Source organism: Bufo bufo, chromosome 3, assembly GCF_905171765.1.
Source record: "Bufo bufo chromosome 3, aBufBuf1.1, whole genome shotgun sequence".
Classification (NCBI taxonomy): domain Eukaryota; kingdom Metazoa; phylum Chordata; class Amphibia; order Anura; family Bufonidae; genus Bufo; species Bufo bufo.
This window is the reverse complement of record NC_053391.1, coordinates 54093716-54119569: the sequence shown is the minus strand read 5'-3', so window position 1 is coordinate 54119569 and position 25854 is coordinate 54093716. Positions and strand designations below refer to the sequence as shown.

The 25854-nt window shown below is 46.8% G+C and overlaps 1 protein-coding gene across 2 annotated transcripts in view; it reads left to right on the top strand.

Annotated features, from left to right (window-relative positions):
• Window positions 1-21613, top strand: part of GABPA (GA binding protein transcription factor subunit alpha) — a 43372-nt gene extending 21759 nt beyond the window's left edge. For both annotated transcript variants that reach the window (XM_040423210.1, XM_040423209.1), the window contains exons 5-10: window positions 949-1191; window positions 1614-1808; window positions 15261-15317; window positions 16656-16799; window positions 18510-18702; window positions 19756-21613. In XM_040423210.1, the coding sequence (XP_040279144.1) occupies window positions 949-1191; window positions 1614-1808; window positions 15261-15317; window positions 16656-16799; window positions 18510-18702; window positions 19756-19981 (1058 nt within the window). In that variant the 3' untranslated portion in view covers window positions 19982-21613. The remainder of the gene's footprint in view (window positions 1-948; window positions 1192-1613; window positions 1809-15260; window positions 15318-16655; window positions 16800-18509; window positions 18703-19755) is intronic.
• Window positions 21614-25854: the final 4241 nt, after the last annotated feature.

Genomic DNA, 25854 nt, shown 5'->3' with positions numbered 1-25854 from the left:
ATTTTTCCACCACATTATACACTGGTTGTATCCAGGGGTTACAACCATCCTGCAATCCAGCATCGGTGGTCGTGCTTGCACACTATAGCAAAAAATGTCGACCTCCCTGGTGGCCGGGAGCGCACATAGGCACACATGTACAGCAGCTCCCTCGTATCTGCGGTGCTCATAACCCCTGGAAACAAGCAATGTATAATGTGATGGGAAAATGAATCAGGTCAGCAAAGAAGCCAATATGGACAATCACAATACATTAGTAAGTGCCTGGTATTCGCTTTCTCTATATGATAAATGCTCTTTACTGAAGAGAGACAACCCCTTTAATATCTATTACTGTGTTTGTTATTTTATATTAATGTGGCCAAGTGGACACACAAATTAAACAGTGGAGTCCATTTCTACATACTTTTTTTTAACTCCTATATATTTATATATTGCAGTTTATTTTATGTTACTTAGGCCGAATGCACACGGCCGTGTTCCGCGGCCGAGAGCGGTCCGTGGTATGCCAGGCTGGATTCCTATTCAGAGCAGGAGCGCACGGGGTCATTGGTTGCTATGACGCCGTGCGCTTCATGCCGCCGCTGCTGTACAGCAATACACTCGTATAGATCATACCAGTGTATTACTGTAGTGCAGCGGCGGCATGAAGCGCACGGCGTCATAGCAACCAATGACGCCGTGCGCTCCTGCTCTGAACAGGAATTCAGCCCGGCATACCACGGACCGCTCTCTGCCACGGAACACGGCCGTGTGCATTTGGCCTTATAGAACGCCAGCACCTTCTGCAGCTCTTCAGACATTCTTTCCTGCATACCATACCTGTTCCAGTTCTTACCTACTTTTAGCTATTCATCAGTGTTCATGGCAGCGTTCTTCTTACCTTGCCCCAGAAGCAAATAATGTATGTACTTTATGTTGTGCTTTGTCTTGTCGTTATGTACATAGGTCTTGAGCCAAAGTTGAACATCCTTGAGATAGTAAAACCTGTAGAGACTGTCGAGGTGGTGATTGACCCAGACGCCCATCATGGGTCAGTGGAAGCCCAGCTGGTGGAGGAGGCCCAGGTGATAACGCTAGACGACACAAAGCATGTCACCATCTCTGATGAAACCTCGGAACAAGTGACACGGTGGGCCGCAGCACTAGAGGGTTACAGGAAAGAGCAGGAGCGCCTGGTCATCCCATATGGTGAGTAAAGTCAGATGTGATGTCTGCGTGCGTTAGGTTTCCGTCTGCTGAGTGTACACTTTCTCATGCTTTTCATACAGATAAAACCCGACTGCTCATATTAAACCGGTTATATACATCCATGACACACGGCGCGTTGTGAATAACATTTTTATAAATGATTCCTCAAATGTGATATTTTTCACGTTCATGCTGATTGCAGTAGTAGTGATACGCCAAACATTTCCTAGAATTGCTTATTTTGTCAAATCCGACCCGGATTTCAGACACAGACCGTAAACCATTTCCTGATGATCGTGGTGTACAATTTGCTGTTATTTGCCCTGTTGGCAATATTCACATACAGGGCAGGATGCAAAATAATAAATGGTTCATGACAAAGGCCGATAGTTTTCTGTTGTTAAATACCTCTTCGTTTCCAGATCCACTTCAGTGGTCCACTGATCAAGTGTTACACTGGGTGTTATGGGTGATGAAGGAGTTTGGTATGACAGATATCAATGTGAATGCCCTCAGTGTCCCCGGAAGAGAGCTTTGCCAGATCAGTCAAGAAGATTTCTTTCAGAGAGTCCCCAGAGGAGAGATTCTATGGAGTCATCTAGAGCTGCTCAGGAAATGTAAGAAAAAAGTCTTATTACGTGCATCAAAAATGATTCTTGTCTCCATGTGTTAGGTATTGGTCTTCTATGTGTCAGCGCTCGGGCTAATTCCATGCTCTGGACCACACATAGAAACACTTCTGGCCCCACTGCATGTAAATAGTTGTCACATATTCTTTTTCCATGTACACCTTCGGGGCCAATTCATTCTTTATGATTGCATTTTACTCATTTGGGGCTTAAAAACATTTTTTCATTTGGTCTTTACTAAAAATATTGAGCTGTTCTGTCACAAAGGGTTAACGGTTTGTCTAGCTGTGTGTCTGGTACTTTCATTTTGTGACTTAACTCTAAATTACTGAAAGGTCATAAACACCTATTTTAGCCACGTTCTTATCAGCAAGATAAGAACTGAGCTAAAATGAGTGTTTATAAGGTGAGAGATCAGAGGTGTATGGGCTCTGATGAGCCAAAGTTAGTCGTGACGTTGCACGTGACATTATTGAATAACTACGGTAATTGATTTTTAAAGTGAAAAACCAATTTAAAGGGTCGATTCACACATCCGCATGAATGGTCCGGATCCGTTCCGCAACGTTGCGGAACGGATCCGGACCCGGACCCATTCATTTTTTAATGGGAAGATGCGGACAGCACACTGCTCTCGGGTCTCGCTCATAAAGAGCTGGGCGCTTGAGCAGGGGACTTTCCTCTGTGACATCCATAGGAGCCGTCACCTCCCCTAACATATCTGTTTTAGTAACTACTTGCATTCCCCATGTAGTAGTTAAGCATGTATTCTCGTGACTCTAAAGTGCCATCCAGGGCTCCAGACTAAAAAAAATATCAAGGAGCCCTTGGCTCCTAACCTGAAAAATTTAGGAGCCAAACTAAAACGCACGTCTTACCTAGGGTTGTCACGATACCAAAATTTTGACTCTATTTCGATACCATAAAAAAGTATTGCGATACTTGATACCACGTGAAAAAAATAAAACGCCAAAAAAGCCGCGTGCATTCCACATTTTATGGAACGTCTGGACCCATAATAGAACAGTCCTAACCTAATTTTTGTTGGGACAAGGTGACAAAAAAATGGCAAATTGCAATTTATTTATTTTTTTCGTTCACCGCACAGGAGATATTTTTAAATATTTTAATAGTTCACACTTTTTCGGGCGTGGCGATGTGTAATTTTTTTATTGTTTATATATTTTATATGTAAAATTGGGAAAGGGGGTGATTTAAACATAATATTTTGGGGTTTGTTTTTTTTTAACTTTATTTATTTATTTTTTTAAATTTAATACCTATTTACCCCCTTAGGGGCTAGAACCTGGGGTCTTTTCATCCCTTGTCCTATTCACCCTGATAGAGCTCTATCAGGGTGAATAGGACTTCACACTCTCCCTGGAGCTGACTATGGCAGCCAGGGCTTCAGTAGCGTCCTGGCTGCCATGGTAACCGGAGCCCCAGGCTTACACTACTGGGGCTCTGATCGGAACTGCCACCAATGATAATACTTGGGGGGTTGGGGGCGCACTGCGCCACCAATGATTTTACTTTATAATACCGGGGTTGAGGGGGGGGTGTTCGGTGCAATGCACCACCAATGAATATAGTCTATGCGGGATCTTTCAGTACGATAAAAAATCTAAACTAAGTATACAGACATGGAGAGCGGCACCCAGGGATCTGCTCCAGATTTTTGGCTCAACTGGGAGGAGCCTGCTCTTGTTCTCCTGGGTGTCTCCTTCTCCCAGGCTGTAGCGATGGCCAATCGCAGCGCTCAACTCATAGCCTGAGAGGTTTTTTTCTCCCAGGCTATGAGCTGAGTGCTGCGATTGGTCAGCACTCCAGCCTGGGAGAAGGAGACGCCCAGGAGAACAATAGCAGGCTCCTCCCAGTTGAGCCGAAAATCTGAAGATACCGGAGCCTATACCGGAAGAAAGGAGCGGCGCCCAGGGATAATAGTAAGTGCAGGGAGATCCCTGGGCGCCGCTCTCCATGTCTGTATACTTACCGTAGTTTAGCTTTTTTATTGTAATGAAAGGGTCCTCTTTAATACAAACGCAGGCTGCGCTGCGGGTGCCGGCCATATCCCATACCCGGCATCCAGCCTCTATGACTGCGCGCTGCAATCTGCCGCTATTAACCCCTCTCAGATGCAGCACCTGGGGGGTTAATAGCGGCGGTTCGCAGCGCGCAGACATAGAGGCTGGATGCCGGGTATGGGATATGGCCGGCACCTGCATCCTGCGTTTGTATTACGCATAAACGATATTCATTGGTGGCGCAGTGGCCACAGCCCCTCCCCTCCTTCTCCCTGCTATCAGCCCATTGGTGGCAGCAGCAGTACAGGGGGAGGGACTGCCTCCTTCTCCCCTGTGTTGTTGAGAAGAACATGGCACTCACTGAGAGCAGCGCGTGCCATGTCAGTAATGTGAAAGCGGCAGAGATCTAGGCCAGTGATAGGCAAACTGTGGCTCTCCAGCTGTTGCAAAACTACAACTCCCACCATGCCCTGCTGTAGGCTGAAAGCTGTAGGCAGTCTTTGCATGCTGGGAGTTGTAGTTCTGCAAAAGTTGGAGAGCCTGCAGTTTGCCTATCACTGGTCTAGGCGCAAATGGCGACAAGACTACAAAGTCTTGTCAACATTTAGCAATTTTAGGTCGCATTTGCGACCACTTTGGTCGCCATCTGGAGCCCTGCCACTTTACAATTTCTGCTAGAAGTTATGAATGAATTACTAACAGTTTACTGTGTAGGTCTAGATGGGTGTTACCAGTTGGAGGGCAGTGTCCCTGCATAGTCTTACACTATGCATTGCTGCCAGTGTCAGACTGCAGGGATACAGCCCCAACTGGTAACACCTAGCTGGACCTTCACAGTAAGCTGTTAGAAATTAATTCATAACTTCTAGAAGGAATAATAAAGGTACATAAGTCATGGAAATAGATGTTCCAGGATTGTTATTACATAGAAAATGCAAGTTACTAAAAGACATGTCAGGAGAGAAGACAGGTCTTCTAAATCTCTGCATAAAAAAAGTTTCTGGAATTAGAGATATTTGATTGGATGGCTGTTATCTGTACATGTGTGGTTGACAGCGCAACATGCAGTGATCCGTTCACCTTGAAATTGATATTCCACAAGCTTGATTCCAGCGTAAAACTGTAAAATCTACAGTCAAAAAGATGGGATAACCGAAATGACACCAACATATTGAAGCTCTTGATATTCTATCTGCTTATGAGACTACAGTGGCGCTTGAAAGTTTGTGAACCCTTCAGAATTCTCTATATTACTGCATAAATTCAACCTAAAACCACATTAGATTTTCACAAAAGTCATGAAGGGTAGATAGATAACCAAATCAAGTAGGGCTGCAGCAAGCAATTATTTTAGCAATCGAGTATTCTACCGATTATTTTTACAATTAATCGACTACTCTAATAAGAAAATCCTTCTTAAAATAACGTATTGCTTTATAAAAACAATATGTTTATTTTCCCCACGCCTCCACAACGGCACTTCCTGGAGGGTACCCACCTCTTCCCGGACAGGAAAACAACGAAGATCAACGTATAAAAGCCCCCTCCCCTTTACCTTGACCAGTTGTTTTCCTGTCCCTCAAAAGGCAGGTGGAGATCGACGGTGCCCAGGGCCTTTGGTAAGTTGTCCGGAGGGCTTCTGCAGGGGGAAGGATCCCGGAGCATTGTGATACTGCTCCTCCTTCCCCTATGGTGCTAGTCCGGCGTGTGCTGGCTGCCCCGGGCTTCCCACTATAGAAGACTGCCATGTGTTGGGTATTCGGTGGCTGGGGGGCGTTCCCAGGCAGGAAGCGCCCCGATCCCACCATTGGAACGCAGTGCTGGAGTGACTTCATCACGCCTACCCGGAAGTCTTCAGGCGGCATATTTAAAGTGAATATCGGCGTCCTATCGGACAACAGCGTGCTGAGAAGGAAGAAACAGCACCACAATGTCTGTCCCTGGAGAAACTGAGTCTGTAAAAAAGACCACTGATGCCTCCAGCCTGGTAAACCACCTCCCTGAGGACATTTAAAAAAAACATTATCCGCTGCCACGAAAAAATCTCTTTGCCCAAAGTGTAGAAATAGAGTGGTAGCTGAGGAATCTGTCTATTGTGGACAATCTGAGATCCTTAATTAAGGAAGAGATTGGGGCAGCTATCGACACGAGACTAGCGACAGTCTCTCCTAAGCCATCCACCTCCAGAAAGGTTTCTTCTGTGATTGAAGAACAGGGATCCGATCTGGATGAACAAGAGGCTTCTTCAGGTACACTAGAATCCGTATCTGAGGGCTCTTCAGGTCGCCCTTTGTGTTCCATTGAGGAGACTGAAAGCTTACTTAAGAACATCAGGGCGACAATAAATTTGGAAGAATCGAAAGAACCTTTGACCGTCCTGGATCAGATGTTCCTAGGAATAGGGGAAAAAAAAGAAATGAGTCTTCCCGGTTCACTCCAATATAATTTTTTTTATCTTGAACAAATGGAAGGTTAAAAAAAAGACAGGTGGCATCTAGAATGTTCAAAAGGAAGTATCCCTTTGTTGAGGAGGATTTCAGCTCTTGGGATAAATCCCCAAGAGTAGATGCGCCAGTTGCTAAAATTTCTAAAGTCTGCATTATGGATAAAAAGTGCGAATCCCTGCTTAAGAAGTCTTGGGAATCTTCTATGGCTACATTATGTCCAGGCATCTCAGCTACTTATACAGCGAGAACTCTGTCATTATAGCTGACGCAATTAGAAGAGCATATTCAGTCGGACTAGCCAAGAGAGGACATTCTAGCCTCCATCCTGGTCCTGAAACAAGCTTCCAACTTCCTGGCTGATGCTTCAGCAGATGTCGTGAAATTATCTGCAAAGACTGCAGCTTTATCAAATGCCTCTCGTAGGGCAATTTGGTTAAGATTATGGAATGGAGATGGGGCATCAAAAAATTGACTTGGTGCCATCCCTTGTGAAGGGGATCGTTTATTTGGGAAGACCCTGGATGATATCCTAGAGATGGCCTCCGATAAGAAAAAGGGCTTCCCTACCGAATCGAGATTCTTCCATCAAAGACGTAATTTTTGCTCCCAGAGACGTCCTGGATTTGATCAGAAAAAGAAGAATCTGGGATCCTCATGGCTATCGTCGAAAGGCAAGAATAGTGGATTCCTCTTCTCGGATAAGTCCTCTCGTTCAAATACTACACAATGACGCCAGAAGTTCAGTCGGGGGAAGATTTAAAAAATTCAACCAGGCCTGGGTACAAATTCATGCATCACCTTGGGTGCTGTCTGTAATAACATCAGGATACAGGCTGGAGCTATCAAATGTCTCCCCAGAGAGGTACCTGGAAAATTCAAGGTTAAAAGAGGAGAAACAAGAAGCTCTAGAGGCGCAAATTGCACTTCTACTTCAGAAAGAGGCAATAGTCCAAGTTCCTCCAGAGGAAGAAAAAAGGGGCTTCTATTCTTCAGTCTTTTTGGTAAAGAAACCAGTCATTCAATAAATTTGAAGAATTTAAACAAATTCGTAAGATACAAAAAGTTCAAGATGAAAACAGTCAGGTCCACAATCAACCTAATATCTAAAGACTGGATAATGGCAACAATAGATCTCTCTAGGGCTGGGCGATATGGCCTAAAATCTATATTGCGATATAATTTTAAGCATGTGCGATATGCGATATATATTGCGATATATTGTTTTCTATTCATCCTGATAAAGCTCTATTAGGGTGAATAGGACTTTACACTCTCCCTGCTGCCCTGTGCTTTGTGCACACAACAGCAGGGAGCTGACCATAGCAGCCAGCCTCTCATGTCCCCCCCCCAGCCTCTGATCTGCCCCCCCCCCCAGCCTCTGATCTGCGCCCCCCCCCCAGCCTCTGATCTGCGCCCCCCCCAGCCTCTGATCTGCGCCCCCCCAGCCTCTGATCTGCGCCCCCCCCAGCCTCTGATCTGCGCCCCCCCCCAGCCTCTGATCTGCGCCCCCCCCAGCCTCTGATCTGTGCCCCCCCCGCCTCTGATCTGCGCCCCCCCAGCCTCTGATCTGCGCCCCCCCCAGCCTCTGATCTGCGCCCCCCCAGCCTCTGATCTGCGCCCCCCCAGCCTCTGATCTGCGCCCCCCCAGCCTCTGATCTGCGCCCCCCCAGCCTCTGATCTGCGCCCCCCCAGCCTCTGATCTGCGCCCCCCCAGCCTCTGATCTGCGCCCCCCCAGCCTCTGATCTGCGCCCCCCCAGCCTCTGATCTGCGCCCCCCCAGCCTCTGATCTGCGCCCCCCAGCCTCTGATCTGCGCCCCCCCAGCCTCTGATCTGCGCCCCCCCAGCCTCTGATCTGCGCCCCCCCAGCCTCTGATCTGCGCCCCCCCAGCCTCTGATCTGCGCCCCCCCAGCCTCTGATCTGCGCCCCCCCAGCCTCTGATCTGCGCCCCCCCAGCCTCTGATCTGCGCCCCCCCCAGCCTCTGATCTGCGCCCCCCCAGCCTCTGATCTGCGCCCCCCCCAGCCTCTGATCTGCGCGCCCCCCCCCAGCCTCTGATTGCCACCCCCCCCAGCCTCTGATCGCCACCCCCCCCCCAGCCTCTGATCGCCCCCCCCCCCCGCCTCTGATCGCCCCCCCCCCCCAGCCTCTGATCGCCACCCCCCCCCCAGCCTCTGATCGCCACCCCCCCCAGCCTCTGATCGCCACCCCCCCCAGCCTCTGATCGCCACCCCCCCCCAGCCTCTGATCGCCACCCCCCCCCCCAGCCTCTGATCGCCACCCCCCCCCAGCCTCTGATCGCCACCCCCCCCCAGCCTCTGATCTGCCTGCCCCCCCCCCCCCCCCCCCGCCTCTGATCTGCTCCCCCCCCCAGCCTCTGATCCGCCCCCTCTGGTAACTCAAACCCACCCCCCTCCCTCCCCAGTATTAATCATTGGTGGCAGTGGCCACAGGGTCGTCGTCCCCCGCCCCCCCCCCCCCCCATCATTGGTGGCAGTGGGCAGTTCAGATCGGAGTCCCAGCAGTGTAATGCTGGGGCTCCGTTCGGTTACCATGGCAGCCAGGACGGGAGAAGGAGGGAGTCCCTCCCTCCCCACTGTGCGCGGCTGCCGCTGAACACCAATGAGGACAGAGTAGGAGGAGGAGGGGAGGGACTGTGGCCACTGCGCCACCAATGAATGTGCCGGCCATATCCCACAGGGTCCCCCTCCTCCCCCCCCATCATTGGTGGCAGTGGGCAGTTCCGATCGGAGTCCCAGCAGTGTAATGCTGGGGTTCCGATCGGTTACCATGGCAGCCAGGAGTCACGCTACTGAAGTCCTGGCTGCGATGGTATGTTAGTGAGCAGCATTATACTCGCGTGCGCCGTGGCCGCCGGTCGCTCCTTCTTCTCATAGGTCTGTGCGGCGCATTGCTAATGCTATAAGCATTAGCAATCCGCTGCACAGACAGAAGAAGGAGCGCCCGGCGGCCACGGCGCACGTGAGTATAATGCTGCTCACTAACATACCATCGCAGCCAGGACTTCAGTAGCGTGACTCCTGGCTGCCATGGTAACCGATCGGAACCCCAGCATTACACTGCTGGGACTCAGATCGGAACTGCCCACTGCCACCAATGATGGGGGGGGAGGGGGACCCTGTGGGATATGGCCGGCACATTCATTGGTGGCGCAGTGGCCACAGTCCCTCCCCTCCTCCTCCTACTCTGTCCTCATTGGTGTTCAGCGGCAGCCGCGCACAGTGGGGAGGGAGGGACTCCCTCCTTCTCCCTCCACTGTGCCGGCCGGCTCAGGAGAAAATGGTGCGCGCAGAGAGCGCGATCATATCGCGGTCCGGCGATATAGCGAAAATCCATATCGTGGCCCAAATTTATATCGCATATCGCCTATACCGCCCACCCCTAGATCTCTCCAATGCTTATTACCACGTTCCAATCTATTGACATTACCAGAAATATTTAAGAATGGCAGTCTGGATTCAGGGGAGAATCAATAATTTCCAGTTCCAGGCACTTTCCTTTGGCCTATCCTCTGCCCCAAGGGCATTTACAAAAGGTATGGCAGAAATATCAAGCTTCTTCTACCTATCAGAGTCTTGATTCCATACCTGGACGACTTGTTGATCGCAGCCCCGATGACAATCTCTCTTCTCTCGCACATACAGACTGTAGTCCAGACATTGTCAAATTTAGGATGGATCATCAATATGAAAAAGTCAGACCTGGTTCTGGAATATCGGAATATATTCTTAGGTGTACTTCTAGATTCTCATCTAATGTCCTCTTTTCTTCCGGATAGAAAAAACGAAGACCTGATCCAGAGAATAGCAAGGTTTTAACGTTTATGCAAGACCTCTATAAGAGAGATCATGATGAGTCTGGGAATCATGACTTCCACAATATAATCAGTGAAATGAGCCCAGGCTCACTCAAGAACGCTTCAGTCCTTCCTGTTAAGGTCCTGGAACCGAAAACAAATCTCTTTAGACAAGAAATTGGAGATTCTTTTCCATTTAAGGCGCTCTCTCTCCTGGTGGCTCAGAAAAGAGAACCTTTCCAGAGGTGTGGAATGGCAGCAGTCGGAGCCACTAGTGGTCACGACGGATGCAAGCAGCCAAGGCTGGGGAGCTCACCTGAACGGCAGGACAGGTCAGGGTCTATGGCAGAAAAGCCCTATCCGGCCATCTTCCAACATGCGAGCGCTTCAGGCAGTCTGGGAAGCGCTAACATTTTTCGCTCCATCCCTGGTCCAGAGTCATGTAAAGATACTTTCCGACAACTCGACCACGGTTGCTTACGTGAACAAACCGGGGGACAAGAAATAGTCTCCTCTCGGCGATGGCAGAAAAGATAATGGTTTGGCCCGAAGCAAACCTAAAATCTTTGACGGCGGTCCATTATAAAGGGAAAAGAAAATCATCTGGCGGACTTCCTGAGCAGAGAAAAGCTGAGACTGGGAGAATGGAGCTTGAACCAGACAGTATTCGACCAGATTTCTGCAAGATGGGGGGATGCCGTTAATCGACTTGTTTGCTTCAAGAAAAAACAAAGTCAGCAAACCTCTGCAAGTGGATGCTTTAGCGCACAGGTGGCCAAAGGGTCTCCTGTACGCCTTCCCACCCTTCTTTAATTCCTAAAGTCCTGACAAAAACGATAGAAGTCCCAGATAATACTAATAGCCCCATACTGGCCAATAAGGGCATGGTTTCCGGTACTCAAGTCTCTGGCAGGGGAGAATTATTGGATCCTTCCCCTTCTTCCGGACCTTCTACTCCAGTGTCCGGTTCCCCATCCCAGCATCCCTCATCTCCATCTGACAGCCTGGAGATTGAGCGCAACATCTTGAGACAGAAGGGACTCTCTGAAAAGGTAATAGATGCTTTAATGCACAGCAGAAAACCAGTTACTTCAAAAATATATCTAAGGTCCTGGAAATCCTTTGGTCCTGGCCTTTTCTAAGACTTCCTGGGACCCGTTCAGGCCCCTAGACCTGGGACTAGTTCTAGATTTTCTCCGATCAGGACTAGACCGAGGTTTTAGAATAAGCACCTTTTAAAGGTACAAGTGTCAGCATTAAGTGCTTTTATGGGAGAGAAACTGGCTGAAACAGACCTAGTTAGAAGGTTTTTTAAGGGCGCTTTTAGATTACACCCAAATTTCAGATCCTCCGTCCCTCCATGGGATTTAAATCTAGTTCTTTCCTTCCTCTCTGATTCTCGCTTTGAACCCATTCGAGATTTATCTGAGGCTTGTGACTTTTAAAACAGTCTTTCTACTAGCAATTACGACAGCTAGAAGAGTTGGGGAGATTCAGGCCTTCTCCATTCAGCCACCCTGCCTTACAATACTGGAAGATAGGATTGTTTTAAGACATTCTCCTGAATTTCTTCCTAAAGTGGTATCTAAATTTCATTGCCGTCAAGAAATTTCTTTCCTTTCATTCTGTCATCAGGCTACCTCCTGAAGTGGAAAAGAGATTCAGTAACCTTGCACTAAACGGGGTAGAGCAGCTAGCAAGGCTTCCACAACACGTTGGATTAAGTCCTGTATATCTCTGTTACAATCAGAAAGAGATGACTCCCCCGTCTGGACTGAAAGCCCATTCTACGCAAGCTATGGCTGCCTCTTGGGCAGAGGGGGCCTCTGCCTCTCTTGAAGATATTTGCAGAGCAGCGATTTTGGTCGAACCCTTCTACTTTTTATAAACATTATAAACTGGATGCGCTATCCAATATAGATCTTTCTTTTGGCAGGAAAGTTTTATTTGCAGTGGTCCCCCCTTGAGTGGATTTCTTTGTTATTCCTCCAGGAAGTGCCATTGTCGAGGCGTGGGGAAAATATGAAAATGACTCTTACCGATAATTGGATTTTCCCTTAGCCTCCACAACGGCACGGGGAATTCACACCCATTTTTTGGTTTGAGTTGATCTTTGGTCGGCAGTTGACCCCTTTTTTCATTTGTATTGCTATGTTACTTAACCTTATTAAATGATGCATCTACTTTGGAGTTCTAGATTATTAACTGGTGAAGGTAAGGGGGGGGGGCTTTTATATGTTGATCTTTGTTGTTTTCCTGTCCCGGAAAAGGCGGGTACCCTCCAGGAAGTGCTGTTGTGGAGGCTAAGGGAAAATCCAATTACCAATGAGAGTAATTTTCATCTTTCTTACAGTGCTATAGCAAATAATTGCGCACACACACAAGACTTCTTTCACAGCTGCAATATACATTCTGTCAGAAGAACAGCCAGCCAGAATGTACCATATCGGGTGTAGCTGGATACTGCCAGCTGCTGCAGCAACTGACTGTAATGGGGTTCAGCCTTGTTACAGCATTCAAGCTGGGTTTTGGCCGGCTTGAATGTGCCACCCACCATGTCCCCCACCCAGCGCCATCAGCCCTTCTATGCCATCCATGTCCTGTCCCCCAGTGCCGTCAGACCCTTCAAATCACATGCATTGTCCCCCCCCCCACCATGCCTCAATGCCATCCATTGCCATGTCCCCCTCCCCCAGTGCTTCCATGCCATCCACCACTCTACCAGTGCCTCCGTGCCATCCTCCATGTCCCCCACCAGCGCCACCAGCCCTTCAATGCCATCCATGTCATGTCCCCCAGTGCCATCACCCCCTTCAAATCTTTATACTTACTTTTTTCCTGGTAGTGCGGTGACATGGAGTCCGCAGGAGACGGACCGCGTCTTCTTCCCAGCATGCACTGGGAGGGACCTAGTGTCACACAAAGTGTCAGCCAGCGGGCTGACTATGTGTGCACGCAAGGCCCTGGCCAGTGCAGCGCGGTGCCAAGTCAAGAGGCTTCACTTCACTTACGCTCCGTGGTCATGTGATTTAAATGAATCCTCGATGCAGTGAAGTTGCATCGAGGATTTTTCTTGCCTCGATTACATTGATGAATCGTTTCAGCCCTAAAATCAAGCAAACAAGTCAAAAATATTAGACCTGGTCATTTATTTATTGATTAATATCACATGTCTGAGTTGCAAAAGTATGTGAACCTATAGAATTAGCAGATAATTTGAAGGTGAAATTAGGTGTTTTCCATCAATTAGATGACAATCGGGTGTGAGTGGGCGATCTGTTTCATTTAAAGAACAGGATCTATCAAAGTCTGATCTTCAGACTGTGGAAGTCCATCATGACACAAACAAAGAATTTTGTGGAACTCGGAAGAAGAGTTGTTGATGCTCATCAGGATGGAAAGGATTACTAAACCATCTCTAAAGAGTTTGGGCTACACCAATCCAGTCAGACAGACTTTGTACAAATGGAGGAAATTCAAGACCATTATTTCCCTCCCAGGAGTGGTCGACCAACAAAGATCAAGTCAAGAACAAGGCCTGTAATAGTCTGCAAAGTCACAGAGGAACACGAGGTAACAACTAAGCAACTAAATACCTTTCTCACTTTAGCTAATGTTCATGCATCCACCATCAGTAAGACACTGAACAGCAGTGATGTGCGTGGGAGGATTGCAAGGCGAAAGCCGCTGCCCGTCTCTGCAGTTTGCTAAAGATCACCTGGACAATCCAGAAGGCTATCAGAACAATGTTTTGTAGATGGATGAAACTAAAATAGAACTTTTTGGTTTAAATGAGACGTTCTGTTTGGAGAAAGGAAAACCCTCCAATCCAGCATAAAAACCTCATTTTATCTGTGAAACGCAGTGGTTTGGGCTTGTGTTGCTGCATCTGGACGAGGACGGCCTACCACCATGGATGGAACAATGAATTCTAAATTATACTAGCAAATTGTAAATGAAAATATCAGGACATCTGTCTGTGAGCTGAATCTCAAGAGAACGCGGGTCATGCAGCAAGACAAGGATCCTGAGCACACAAGTCGTTCTACCAAAGAATGGTTATATAATAAAGTAAAATTTTAGGAATGTCCACGTCAAAGTCCTGACCTTAATCTTATAGAAATGTTGCGGAAGGACCTGAAGCAAGCAGTTCATGGATGGAAGCCCACCAGCATAACAGAGCTGAAGCAGTTTTTTTATGGAGGAATGAGCTAAAATTCCCCCAAACCGATGTGCAGGACTAATCAACAATTGCCACAGACATTTATTTGGTTATTGCAGCACAAGGATACTGTAGGCAAAGGTTCACATACTTTTACCACTTGCAGACGTGTGATTGAATTATTTTCCTCAATAAATAAATGATTAAGTCAAATTTTTTATTAATTTGATTTGGTTATTTTTATCTAGTTTTAGGACTTGTAAAAATCTGATGTCGTTTTAGGTAAAATTTATGCAGAAATATAGAAAATTCTGACGAGTTCTCCAACCGTCAAGCATCTCCTGCATGTCATATGATGATACTTGTCAGTTTACATTAAAGGAGTTTTCCGATCCACACAGCAATTTTAGTTATAGCCCCCACAGTGCTTGGGTTAAAAAAAACAAAGCCACTTACCTATTCACTGGCACTCTGTCAGTTCCAAGGGCCCCACTGCTTTTGGTCCCCTGTGGACCAGAGGTGTGATGTCCCATCTGTCATCATTTGCTCGTCTGCAGTCATTCACTGGCCATATTAGTCACTTGCCACTTGAGGATATGTCACTGCTGAGGCCAGTGAATGGCACGGGGACTGGAAGCAGCAGGGACGAGCCCATTGTTGCTGAAACAAAGTACCCTTGAATGTGAGTTTTTTTTTTTTTTTTTTGCCTGACCACTATGGTGGCCTTAACTAACATTGCTGTGGGGGTCAGACAACCCATTTAATTCTGCATGAAGGGAATTTTACATATGTCTTCTTATTCCTTATGATTAGAGTTTATGATGGATATGCAAGTAGTTGTCACTAGAAATGGGGCCCTTCTAAATCACTTACTGGGGGAAGTCGTGCTGGTTTTACTGCCATACCTCCTGATGTTACTTTCCCTGTGTTATCTGACTGGTGTTTATCATAAGATTGCTGCTGAGGACTTGCCTTTGTTTCTTCCCCTCCAGATGTACTGGCCAGCCAAGAACAAGGAGGAGAAATTGCAACAGTAACCATAGATCAACGTAAGTGGTATACGAGGCGGGGTGCAAGGGTTAAAAAGTTATGAAAATGGGTTCCTGATCTCAGAGAACCTCTAAGTCCGCACCAACTCGAGCGAGTTCAATGCGAGGAGCTGTGTGTTAGTGTAAGATCCCCTTTGGCAGGATCGCACAGCATTATACTGATTTATAATGCTGTGTGACCCTGAGAGTTCTGAAATGAATTGTATTACACTGACGGCATTATGTCAGTTCCTTAACATTGAACTCTCTCCTGTGTGTCTGGCCTGAATACCATACTCACCCCAAGACATATATTGATAAGGCCTCATGCACACGACCATATGTATTTTGCGGTCTGCAAAAAATACGGATGACGTCCGTGTGCATTCCGTATTTAACAGAACAGTACTATCCTTGTCCGTAATGCAGACAATAATAGGACATACGGATTGCACACGGAGTAACTTCCGTTTTTTCCCCCCATACCCATTTAATTGAATGGTTCTGTATACGATCCGTAAAAAAAAACAGAACTGACACGGAAAGAAAATACGTTTGTGTGCATGAGGCCTGAGCTGCTAATTCAAAGTTGACAGCCATTATGGGTGTTCTCAGTGTTGTCGCTTTGTGTAGTAAGCCTTTTTTAATAATGCACTGAAAACCTGTGGAAAAAAATACAAATTCTAGTAAAAAAAAAACACGAGAATGGGATTTTTAGAATCCATTGCATGTAGCCAACTTTTCTGCTGCAGATATTGAGAACTGCAGCCGCCTATTCTGTCACATTAACCCTTTGTGAGCAAACTCTTCATGTGGCAAACAGCAGCAGAATCCACATCGAAACACATCCTTACATACCGAAAGGAAGAATTGGGGCTGGATTGATATTTTTAATGCACATTTTATTCCCAATCATTTTCTATTAGTGTAGTATTTCTAACACATTTCAGGTCACTTTCAAACATTGCAGATTCTGCACCACAACATTGTCTGACACTATTCACCACCAGCAAAGTATAGGGATTTTCAGCGTGCACCATCTGACTCAAGCTAATTTTGCCATTGATCTGATCTTTCCGCTTTGGACAATCCCTACTGTTTAGGAGGCTTTCTTCACAATCGACTGATCACAAAGTATCAGGAGCAATCGGACCTGGCAGAAAGGGTTTGCTTTGAGCCTGTTTAAATCAGAGGATTATCTTTGTAATGCAGGACAGGAAGGTCCTCCAGAACTAGAGGCTCTGTGTGACTGCTCTCTCATCTGGACAATCCCTTTAAAGTCTTCATACTTGATATTCTATTTAAAATCTCCCTTTTTTCCATGTGATATCCCAAGAAATTGTCCTTGTTTCCTTGCAGCCGTTCAGATCATCCCAGGAACATTGGCAAATACAGCTCCGACAACAACCATAAAAGTTATCAACACTCAAACCAAAGTAGCAAAAGTACAGCGGGCGCCTCGTATATCCGGGGAAGACAGAAGTTCTCCCGGGAACAGAACAGGTAAGTGTCCCCTCATTAGCGGGCACTGCGTGGATCATTTGCAGTTCTGCAGGAAACAGCCAGGACTTGTTCGCACTTTGCTGACAGATACATATTTAGGGTCTCATAAGTAAAACCTTTTAGTTTTGTCTTCATCAGATCACTCTGAAATATGCACGAGAGCCTGAGGCTAACTCCCCCGTAACATTTCACCTCTGGCAGTAGTTTAGTTTCCACATTAACAAAAGATTGAGCATGTGGACATCCAGCATTCCCAATCCCACTTTCCATGAGATCTACCTATGGGGAACAGTCAGTGGGCCCTGCGTATATGGTAATCAGCTGATCCTTGCTTATGGCTAGCTTAAAAAGGTTGGCCTCTTTCTACCTAAATATCAGTAATACCATACACTAGTATGTAATGGCATAAGCAGCTGCTAAATGGTCTCCAGCTTTCCTAAGCCCTCATGGAGCTGCCCCCTCCTGGTGCCAATGGGTATCGGTGTAAACGGGCAATGGGGTGCATAGCCTTACTAACATGAGGCTGCTGCCTTCTCCTGCATATGCAGTCGGGGCAGGCACAGATAAAGGATGTCCGCCCCTTTCCCGGTTGTCCTGTATCTGCACCGGTGCTGGCTGCTTTCAGAGGATGTGCAGTATAAAACAGAAGTGCTATCCTGGAAAGACTATGGATGTTGGTGCCTGTTTACAGCGCTACCCATGGACACTGGGGGGGGGAGGGGGTTGACCACTTCATGTCAAGAGAAGCCCGGACACCATCTTGCAGTTTCTTAAGTGGTCAAACCCTTAAAAACTTTGCTTAACTAAGACGAACGTTCGTTTCTTTGATAACTGTTGGGGTCATTTGTCAAACTGGTGTAAAGTAAAACTGGCTTAGTTGCCCATAGCAACCAATCAGATTCCACCTTACATTTTTCAGAGCGTCTTTGGAAAATGAAAGGTGGAAGCTGATTGGTTGCTATGGGCAACTAAGCCAGTTCCACTCTACCCCAGTTTGATAAATCTCCCCGCTTTACAAATGCGCACTCAGCAGTATGTTTGTGTACTTGATGGGGTGGACGATGGGCTACGCTCATACAAGTCTGGTGGCCACTTACCTCCCGTGAAAATAAAGGTTCCAGCCTGTTGAAATCCAGCATGGCCGAAACCTCTTTCCCCCTGAACCTGCCATCTGGGTACAGCCGGGACACTGCCGTACACATTAAGTGATTGGCAGATGCAGCTGACATCCATCCAGTATGTATGCGCGACTTTGGCTGCAGACATGATGAAAATGCTCATATCCAATGGCTTTCATTATGTGAAGATGTGCAGTAGCATCACAATGCTGTGGTCTAAGTGGGAACGGATTTCCTAGTTGGACTGAGCTGTAAGGTGGTTATTTTATATATGGGGGAGCCGCTGCAGTTTGTCAAAGCCAGAAATGGACCCGGTAGGAAAGAGAAGTACAAGACCTTCTTTGATGTTTCCCCATTCTTTTGAATCCATTCTCGCTTTGGCAAAAAAAAATATATATTGGCACAAAAAAGCTGCACGTGGAACCAGCCTCAGGTCATTCACAGTCGTGTCCAGGTATATCCGTGGCGTGTATCTTTGGTCGTGTTCAGGGGATCTTGCTTGTATATGAATCTCCCTTCTGTAGACGCTTGCAGCCTTGCACTGGTGCGATGGGAAATGTACGATGTATAATTCTGCCCGTTCCTCTTGCAGGCAATAATGGACAGATCCAGTTGTGGCAGTTCCTCTTAGAGCTGCTCACAGATAAAGATTCCAGGGACTGTATCTCTTGGGTTGGAGATGAAGGAGAATTTAAATTAAACCAGCCAGAGCTTGTAGCCCAGAAATGGGGGCAACGTAAAAATAAACCCACCATGAACTACGAGAAACTCAGCCGTGCACTTCGGTAAGAGAGAGACGAACAGTCTTTTTGCTTTTTTATATTTTTATTGGTTTTATATAAATTGCAGCTTGCTCTGGGTGGGGCATTTTGCCTTAGACTTCTCTATAGGAAAAAAAAAAAACCTGAGTATAAAGTTGTATGAGTAAAAAAAAAAACACCCCAAAATACTCGTGTAAAAAAAACAAAAAAAAAACGCCATCACGGCATAAAAAAAAAGCCAAGAATGAGACATGGTGTGGCAGGGAGCAAATTCAATGTCAGTAATACGCTATACGTGAGATGTAATAATAAAGATTGCATCCATTTACATCATTTTAATTGTATAACTTTATATTTACCATTTACGTGACATTTAGTTACATAGTATGGCGCCTCCTGGTGTCCAGAGTGTATAGCAATGTGCACGTCCACCTAATGAGCTGAATGCTGGTGGTTACACGTGCTCAGTCCGTTGCCACACAGCCAGATGTCTGCAGAGCAGCCACTACAAATGGCTCACTGTCCTGCTTGTTAGGCAAGAGCCGAGCTTCTGCAGCAGCATGGCTGAGAACAGGCAACGTGAGAAAGGGATTACATTGTCAGCTACCAGAGGGGGAAGAAGACTGATTTTGTCCAGAGGAAGCGAAAAATTAGGAAAACGCTGCAAATGCTCCAGATGATTTTAAAACGGCTAATAGACTTCTGCTGTGAAAGTGATGCATGGGAATAACCCATTTAATATATGTTCTGTTCATAATGGTAAAGTTTAGAGGGGCTGTGCAAAGTGTGAAAGTGGAGATAAGTAACTGGTGGTGGTGATCCGGCTGATGGTATCCCGACACATCCCCAGAAAAGGGATCCCGTGGTCCTATCTCTGGCAGTCCCATAGAGAATGTAGGAAGTGACAGGGCACATGCTCGGCCTGCCACTGCCTCAGGATGGGAAGATGCGATCCCCGTTATCCGGACTGGTGCGGGTCCCAGTGGTTGGACCCCCTCCCAATTATTTGGCACAAGCCCTTTGAAACACTGTAGTTGTAGATTAACAAGTCGACTTTTTTTCCCCCTCTGCCGACAGATATTACTACGACGGGGACATGATCTGTAAAGTTCAAGGCAAAAGGTTTGTCTACAAGTTTGTTTGCGACCTGAAGACATTAATTGGATATAGCGCAGCGGAGCTGAGCCGCCTCGTGTCTGAATGTGAGCAGAAGAAGATGGCCAAGCTGCAGTTACATGGTATCGGACATCCAGTCACAGCGGTAACCCTGGCCACAGCATCACTGCAGTCAGAAAAAGACTAGGCGCCGGGGAATACAGACTGCACACATGGCCGCCTACCACCATGCAAGTTCCTCCCCTCCCAGAGCCCCAGGCGCTTTTATTTTCAGAGACTGTACAGTGTTTGGCATGGTTTTCTACAGAGGACTTTAATAAATTTGGAACTTGTTATTTTTTGTATTACAAGTTTCTTTGCAGCGGCCTTCATGGAAGGGCGCATGATATATTTTATATATTTTGGATATGAAATGATAATTTACACTTTTTAGTAAGATTCCAGTTCTGTCCCTCGTGGAGGATATATTATTCATCCATCATTTCAGTTAGAACCTAAAACTGGTCCTTTTTTGTTGTTTCCATTTTTTTATATATATAAATTAATCTGCCGATCTTCATTGTGCTGAGGATCTCAAGTTGCATTTTGTTTCTGCTTTAATAACACTATACAGTACAGTTTTCTTGATGGTAAAGCTTTTATGTAGAAAATATATGAATCCATCCTCTGCTCCATGTTGTCCGCAGGAGGCTTCTAGTTCTAGTCTGGAACGTGACCTCAGTAAATCCACCGCAGGTATCTGTCAGAATGTGAGGTCCGGCTCTTGGTGGAAAGTAAATGAACTTTAAAGATATTGTCATTTAAGACATAAAATGGGTGTCATGTAGCGGACTTAGTAGAGGCCCACTATTTAAGGGCTCATTTACACGGCCGTCTGGCCTTCGTGCCCGTGTTGCAGACTGCAGAACAGGGCACCGACCGTGTGAATTCCGCATCGCGGATACGGACCCATGGATCCGCAATCGGCAAGATACAGCAAAAGAACATGTCCTATCTTTTGTGGAGCGGAGATGCGGATCGGAAGCACACGGAAACACTGAAGCCCTTCCGTGGGCTTTCTGGTCCATGCCTCCGCACTGCAAAAAATAAGACATGTCCTATCTTTGGCTATATCTTGCGGATCACTGACCTATTCCAGACAGTTGGTCCGCAGCACGGAGTTCACACGACCGCTGTCCCGTGTTTTGCGGACCGCTATTTGCGGTATACAACACGGGCACAGCACCCATGAGTTCATCTGAGTGAGCCCTAAGGGGTTGTCCAACTTTTTACCGTTTAAATTTCAATCCCAGCCTGCTGTTCTTGTGGAAAAAAAACATACCTGCTTCCCACTGCTCCGATCCGCTCCCTGTCTGTAAACTTCCGGATGGATGGGGGTCATGGGTGCCGCTGCAGCCAATGACTAGCCTTAAATGGGTCGATCCATCTCACACTTTGGTAGCATTTCTAGCATATGTTCCTCCTCTGGGACCCACATCTATATCTACAACAGACACCTAAAGCGAACGAGGGTGCACCACGCAAGTGCAGCCACCCTCCATTCACTTCCCATAGAGGTGAATGTGGAGCATGCGTGGGCTTTGGGGACCCGTTCTAGAAATAGATGCAGGTCCCATCGAAGTCCGAAGTGGCCAACCACTTTGCTTGGTGACATGTCATCACTGAGGCCAGTCATCAGGCACACGACCCCATCCATCTTGAAGTTTACAGAATGGGACTGGAAGGCCAGGGACCTGGGGGGAGCAGCTGAGTATTATTTTTTCCATAGGTATGGCAGGCTGGGGTTGAAAAATTAAACAAAAAAACAAGATGGACAACCCCTTTAAGACAATAAATTAGTAACTAGAGTGGAGAGCGGTTACAAAGGGCATGTCTCACTCTTGAGGACCCCGGTATGTTACGTGGACAGTCCATGGATTTCAGTGACAACCGGTAACTCCTCACACTCCCTGTTGTGGCGCTGCAGGAAAGTTAGAGACTTTGTGCTGGGTTCCCCCACAGTTTACAGATGATCGATGGCAAAGCAATATCCTGCTATTAGCTTGGCATTAGGGTATCCTCCTAGAAAACAGATGCATACACCTTGCCCCCGCTGCTCTTTTGTCATTGTAAGGGCTCGTTCAGACGACCGTGTGAAGCCTGTGCTGTGGACCGCAAATTGCGGTCCGCAACGCACGGGCACAGACCATGGCCCAGCCGCATGGAGATCGTGGACCCATTCAGTTGTATGGGTCTGCGATCCGTCTGTTCCGCAAAAAGATAGAGCATGTTCTATCTTATGCAGTGCGGAGGCACGGAACGGAACCCCAGGAAGCAATCTGCAGTGCTTCCATAGTGTTCCGTTCTGTGCTTCCATTCCGCATCTCCGGATTTGCGAACCCATTGAAGTGAATGGATCCGCATCCGTGATGCGGAATGCACACGGAACAGTGCCCATGTATTGCGGATCCGCAATACGGCAACGGGCAGCACACGTTCTTGTGAACGAGCCCTAACAATGAGAAGCGGAGGCTCAGAAATCGATAAGATCTGAATGTAATGCATATGATTACAGCACTTGTATCATTCCCTGCTTTTCATACCTTTGTAACATGACTATATTCAGAGCCAAATACAGGATCATATGACATTTGAAGGAGACGGTTTTCCCAAAGTTTTTTCTTTTAAAAGGGTATCGGGGGTTGAGAAGGCTTTTTCCTATATACGGGGAGGTGTGAAGATCAGCAGATAAGTTGCAACCATCATTTAAAGGGAATGTGTCCTCAGAAAATCACCTATTGTTTAAAGGTTTTTATGTTGAACATATTCTATAGAATTATTTTATTTTCCAGATCACAATATTTTAAATAAAAACCTAAAATCCTGCATTTTTAGCACTGGGCCTTATAATATGCCAAGACGTCCAGTTTGAGGAAGACGGTTTACAGCAGCCGCTTGGGCTATAAATGCCAAAGACTGGAGAGAACTCATTGACTTTGATGGGGGAGTTTCTAGACATACTGTGTGACATCGCCTATTGTATATGGTGGATCATGTGTTATCTTTATATAGGTGTTATCTACCATTGCAATCCTGTCTGATGATAGTGAGAAGACTGCTGAGACAGGATCTCCACAGTACAGGAATTCTCAACATGCCATGAGGCTGACTGGTCAGTGTGAAAACTGCACATTTTAGAAATGAATATAAATTTATATATAATGCCATGGAAAATGTTTAGAGAAAAAAAATGTGGTGATTTCCTGATGACACATTTCCTTTCAGGTGCCTGCACACCTTGCAGATTGCACGTGTTAAAACCGAGTAAGGGCGGGTTCGCATTGGCGTTATGGAATTCCATTAAAGGCTTCCATTTTGCATTCCATCCTAAGGGCTCGTTGACACGACCGTGTGAAGCCCGTGCTGTGGACCGCAAATTGCAGTCCGCAATGCACGGGCACCGTCCGTGGGGCAGGCACATGGGGATCGCAGACTCATTCACTTGAATGGGTCCGCGATACTTCCGTTCCGCAAAAAGATAGCGCAACTTCTATCTTTTTGCAGTGCAGAAGCACGGAACGGAACCCCAGAAAGCACTTTGTAGTGCTTCCGTAGTGTTCCGTTCTTCCGTTCCGCATCTCCGTATTTCCGGACCCAGATTGAAATGAATGGTTCCGCATCCGTGATGCGGAATGGCTACGGAACGGTGCCCGTGTATTGCGGATCCGCAAATGCCGTCTGCAAAACGGCAATGGGCATCACACATTCGTGTGAGCAAGCCCTAAAAATAAACCTATAAGGCATTCTGTTTTACTGCGTCCTGATACATGTCTATGGGGACAAATAACGGTTCGGTTTGGCTCTGTTACATACATGACGGAAAAAAAATAGTCCTGTCGACCTATAACAGAATTCCATAACGCAAATGTGAACCCACCCTAATACAGTATCTGCAAAGTAAATAAGCTTAAATCTCATGTATACTTAACTTTTTTTATTTTTTTTATAGTGCAGAAATTGACCTGTGTGGATTTTGAAATCTGCAGTGTTAATTGTTTTTTTTGTTTTGTTTTTTTGTGCAGATTTCAACCTTTTCAATGTAAAGGGGTTTTTGATGCAGAAAGCACAGGAAATTTTCGTGAAAAAAAAAACGCACATAAAAAAAATTGTAGCCTAATGGTGGCTTTACACGCTCTGAGAAGCGTCCCCACACAGCAGCGTTGTTTCTGGGCAGCAGAGCGCTGTTTTAGACAGGACGATCTGCTGCTCAGAAACTAAAGTGTCACCCGGGTGATCGTCTGCCCCTTCAGACAAGGAGATTGTCGGGATTGAGTGTTCGTAGGAACATTCTTCCTCGATAATCTGCCTGACAGTCGGGCCGTGTAGACTCGCCATTAGAGCAGTCGTCTCATTGGAGACAGCCTCTTTCAGAAGGCAAAGCCCGGATCGCTGCGAGTCCTGTTGCCATCACATTTAGGCTTCTTGCACACAAACGTATTTTCTTTTTGTGTCCGTTCTGTTATTATTCCATGTGCAATTCCATGTCCGTATTTCCGTTACGCAAAAAAAAATAGAACATGTCCTATTATAGTCCGCATTACGGACGAGGATAGTACTGTTCTATTAGGGCCCAGCTGTTCCGTTCCGCAAAATATGGAATGCACATGCATGTCATCCGTATTTTTTGCGGACCGCAAAATACATACGGTTGTGTGCATGAGCCCTTAGCCAGGGGAAGCTGCAGCCATTCCACCTGCATCAGACCCTTCAGGAGATGTTTAGTTAATAATACATAGCCAAGTTCTGTCTGTGTAATACAAGTACGGTTTGAATTGGAAGGAAAGCTGCTCTCCACTCTCTCCGTAGAGGGGGACTCCGGTCTCCGCTATTATAATAGTCGGTCTTGGGGCTCTTTCACATGAATGATACGGATTGTGTCAGGCTGCGTTCAGTGAAACTATCACCATTTCACAAGCAAGTTCAGTCAGATTTGTCTGCAATTGTGTTTAGTTTGTTTTTTCCATGCGTGTGCAATCCGTTTTGATACATTTTGCACATGCGAGAAAAAAAACCGGAAGATTTACAAACAAAATCTAGCAACCGTCGGTGAAAAACACACTGCTTCTGGATTGCAATGCGTTTTTCACTGAAGCCCTATTCACTTCTATGGGACCGGGGCAGAATATAGAACATGCTGCCATTTTTCACTCAACGCAGAACTGATGCCTGAAAAAAAAATGCTCATGTGTACAGACCTATTGAAAGGAATGGGTCAGGGTTCAGTGTGGGTGCTATGCGTTCACTTCACGCCTTGCACCCGTGCGGGAAAACGCGCTCATGTGATAGGGTGCCTTAAAGAGGTTGTCTCATCATGGACAATGGGGGGCATATCACTAGGATTTGCCCCCATTGCCTTATAGGTGCGGGTCCCACCGCAGGGACCCCCACCTATAATGAGAACGGAGCGCCGCAAGGTGGTGGCTGGAGGACTCCGGGCCGGCCACCACCAAGCCGGCTCCCCATAGAAGTGAATGGGAGCGTACCGTGCATGTGCAGCCCCCGCTCCCATTCATTTCTATGGGGCCAATGGAAATGGCCGAGCCAGTGCTTAGCTATTCTCGCAGTGCGCCCTTCTTCACTTGCAGGGCTCGGTTCTTGATATAGGTGCAGCTCACAGAGGTGGGACCCACACCTATAAGACAATGGGGCCATAGCCTAGCGATATGACCCCATTGTCCATGATGAGACAACCCCTTTAAACTCTTTATTCCCTTAGTAGGCGTCTTTTCTCCCACTCCTTGAAGTGTGTATTCTCATCAAGGTTGCCACATGAGAGCACAGTATGGCGGGGGGATTATATGAATCTAATTGTAATGTAGTTGTGGTAGAACTACAGCTCCCAGCATGCCCTGACATACTCATTGGATTTATTTCCTCATCCCTGCAGTTTTGTACTAAGCAAAGAAGTCGATCCAAAAAGAAGGGAAAGGTGTAAAGGAAAGAGGATGCTTCTCTTTTGGCCTCATGCACACGGCCGTTGTTTGGGTCCGCATCCGAGCCACCGTTTTGGCGGCTCGTATG